Raw genomic sequence first — 3763 nt, forward strand, 5'->3', positions numbered from 1 at the left:
ACTATTCTTTCAACACTTCTTTAGTTTGAAATTTTTCAAAGTAAAATGTTTAGTATCCATCTCCACCTCCCCCAAATGAGGCTGAGGCTTCTCCACTCCTAGTTCAGGTATACAGGGATGAACTAGAGATTCATACCTTCACCTTCCTTCCCTAGTGTACCTATTTCAAACAGCCTGTTTCCAGTCCTGGGCACTAGGAAGAAACCCTAAGAAGCAGGTACTGTTGCTGCAGAAAGAAAATCTACCCAGGCTCCCCATGCCCATATTTAATGGGCAGATTGAACTCTTCTGGGAGACCCTCTCTATATTTGCTTCTACTTAAATGAATCCATTTGATTCCATTTCCAAAAATACTTCATTAGGAATTCCGCAGTATTTTTAAGTAAATGAAAACCAAATTGGAACTATACAAGAACAAGCAAACATAAAAGGAAGTCAAAGTCTATGATGTTTTTCTTTGTCTAGGAAAAAATTATAAGATTGAATTTATACTGGATAATGTTGCTCGGGTGGAATCCAGAACTTTCAGCCTGCCAGAACAGTCTGTCTCCAGCAGCAGTAGCAGCGGTGGTAGCAGCAGTAGCAGCAGTAGCAGCAGCAGCAGCAGCAAAGTGTCCACGGTGGGGACATCTGCCCAGACAATGACTGTAGTAATTGGCTGTCTGATGGGAAGAATGTTGCTCTTGGAAATATTTATGGCTGCAGTTTTTATTTTTAACACAGCTATGGGTAAGTACAGTTCATTTTTTACATAATGTATGTCTCTACATACCTGGTACCAGTAAATGTTCACTAAATGAAGGCTGTGTGCACAACACTTGTGCATGACACTATTGCCGACACAGAGAAAGCAACAGCCTCATGGCAGAGACAAGACAGAAAATGTTACATTGTGTTTTGGTATATAAGAATGTGGGGAATGGGACGTGCAGGTAACATCAGAACTCTTTCTCAGTTGCAAGGGGCAGACGCTCAGCTTCAATTAGTTTAGTCAGTAAAGTGACCATTTAACTGAGAAGTCCAAAAGTAGTCTGGTTTCTGCCACAGCTAGACCCAAGGAATCAAATGATGCCATTGACAACCTATGTCTCTCCATCTCGTGGCTCCATTCTCCTTAGTAGGGGATTCACTCCCAGGCTGACTCGTCACCTCCCCAATCCTCATGGCAAAAGTATCCACCAATATCTTCATGTTTACATTCTACCAGCCCAGCAGCCAATGCAGAAAGAGCAAACCTCTTTGCAACAGTTCCAGCAAAAGTCCCAAAGTTATGTCATTGACCTGGCTTGGGTCACATGCCCATTGCTGAACCAATCATTGTGGTCACAGTGTTCCAATTAGTTTGGCCTGATCACATGGGGTAAGGTGCTGAGAGTGGTGGAGGTGTGGTTTCACTAAGGAATGTCAAGATGCTTGTATCAGAAGTGGTAGGCAGACAGCGATAGTGAATATTAGAGAGATTAATAGGAGGAAGAGGTCCCCATTGGCTAGAATGACTAGAGATGATTATAAATGTCACTCCATCAGCAACACATGAAAGTTGAGACTATAGAAGGGGTTTTCAAAAAGTTCATGGAAATATTTGTATTGTATTTTAATTCTATTTTTCCATGAACTTTTTGAAGTACCCCATATAAAATGTATAAGATTGAGAGGGTGAGAAAAGTCACTTGAGAACAGATATAATAGGTGCAAAGAAAAAAGTGGGAGTGGAAAAAGGTGTCTCCAACTCTACATGTTCAGCATAGAATTCCTCATCTTCTTTCGAACATACGGCTCCTGTTACCCCATCTAAGTTAATGCCATTGCCGACTTTTCATCTCCTCAGGCTGATACCTCTTCTACTGCTTCCTGTCCTTCAAGCTCCAGCATCCCTTGAGGTGTTGGGTGCCATCTATAACCAATCATAATGTTTGATATCTGTCCCTCATTTAAAGTCTCATTGCTCTGCTTACAAGTGTTTTACTTATCACTTGACCTATTGCAATAGCCTCCTGAATTCCTTGCATCCGAAATCCCTCACTTCCAGCCTATCTTGCATATTGCTGTCAGATTTAGCTTCCTAAAGCACAAGATCATGTAGTAATAATGGTGATCTCAAATCCTTAGAGTCCTCACCACATGCAAATTTTAATCAACACCAAAGGCCCTAAACCGCATATTGCTGTCAGATTTAGCTTCCTAAAGCACAAGATCATGTAGTAATAATGGTAATCTCAAATCCTTAGAGTCCTCACCACATGCAAATTTTAATCAACACCAAAGGCCCTAAACCGGTTTTGAAGACTGTCTCCTTGTACCAAATTACTCCTAGAAAAGAATCTTCCCTTCCACATATGTTCCTCTATTTAGGCTATGTTCCTCTGCTCACCAAGTCTACCTCGACAACCTTCTAGGTCCTGCTCAAATTCCACCTCCTCTAGCAAGTTTCCCTTCTTTTCCACTTTACATTTAATTCTCCTCTCTCTGTTCTCCAATTGCAGTTTATTTATATCATTGTTATAGCTTTTTCTATAGTGTATTTGTATAAACATATTCAAATCCATCTTCCTCACTAAATTGTGAGCACTTAGAAGACCATATACATGCCTTACATATTATAGTACTAAAAATGTGGTTTAATGGATCTTAAGCATTAAAAGGAGGTTAAGTCTTCACCTCAGACTTAGAGGAAAATGTTGAATACTGGTATTGTAGGCAAATTTTAAAGAGCTTTAATTGGCAGATAGTAATCAGTTTGCAACTGATTTAATGGGAAAATTTCTGACAGATTAATGAAATTAAAGCATCACATAAAAAATATTAATAAGGTTGAGGAAGAATTTGAGGTGGAGTAATAATTTGGAAGGATACTGAAGTATTTCAAATAACAAAAGCCAAGACTAGATTTTAAATTTAAATATAAAAAAGGTCAAGATGAGAAGACACAGTAAGGCTGGTTCTGGGAGTAACAAAACAAACTAGAGGCTAAAACCAACTACTGGGGCTTCAGGAACAGCCATAAAACAGGAAGGAGTAAATCCTTTCTTCCCTCCTAATGGAAGAAACTAATTGGGGTCCACTTGTCAAGGGAGAAGCATAGTTTGCAGAGACCTGGTCCTGGCCTCATATAGCTGAACACAGGTAGGTGGGTTTGGAGCTGAGGGACAATAGGTAAATGAACAACACACAAGTTATTTTTATGCCAGTTTTCTTGTCTCTAGAATTCTAATAAAAGTAAGACCAGTTATTTATTTTAAAATAGCATGACAAGTATTGCTTAAATTTATTTCTTGTCTTCTAAGAAACATTAAAATATAAGTTCTAGTTGGCTAAATGTGTATTACTTAATGAATATTTGTACACTTGTGTTTTCTCATTAAATGCACTGTTTCCTAATTATCTTCAATGACTTTCATCCTGCTTTTTCCTGACAACTTTCATATTGTACCAAATTTTAAAAATTCCATTTTCAAATCATTAGTAAATAACACAGTTCCCAGATCTTTTTCAGGACTTTTTCCAAATGAAATACTTAATCAATGGCTTCTTTGCTACTAAATAAACTTTCATTTTCCAATAAAAACATAAGATGATTTAAACATCATTAATAGATTAAAATGCTAGGTTATTTTTATAAATTTGCATTCTGAATTAACAATATTTTACTTTTAAGAAAACCATGAAGTTCTACTAAATAAAATGGCAAAGCTTGACTGTGAAAAATACAAAAAATGTGTAAGCACCACAATTCCCTATTCACATTCTCATAAAAAAAAAAAAA

General features: G+C 37.6%; 1 protein-coding gene across 1 annotated transcript in view; it reads left to right on the plus strand.

Moving 5' to 3' along the window:
* LOC103598150 (stromal interaction molecule 1-like) overlaps positions 1-3763 on the plus strand; it is a 109243-nt gene that overhangs the window by 105000 nt on the left and 480 nt on the right. The window contains exon 11 of the mRNA XM_008582100.1: positions 466-729. Coding sequence (XP_008580322.1) covers positions 466-729 — 264 coding nt within the window. The remainder of the gene's footprint in view (positions 1-465; positions 730-3763) is intronic.

Source organism: Galeopterus variegatus, unplaced genomic scaffold (genome assembly GCF_000696425.1).
Source record: "Galeopterus variegatus unplaced genomic scaffold, G_variegatus-3.0.2 Scaffold2519, whole genome shotgun sequence".
Classification (NCBI taxonomy): Eukaryota; Metazoa; Chordata; class Mammalia; order Dermoptera; family Cynocephalidae; genus Galeopterus; species Galeopterus variegatus.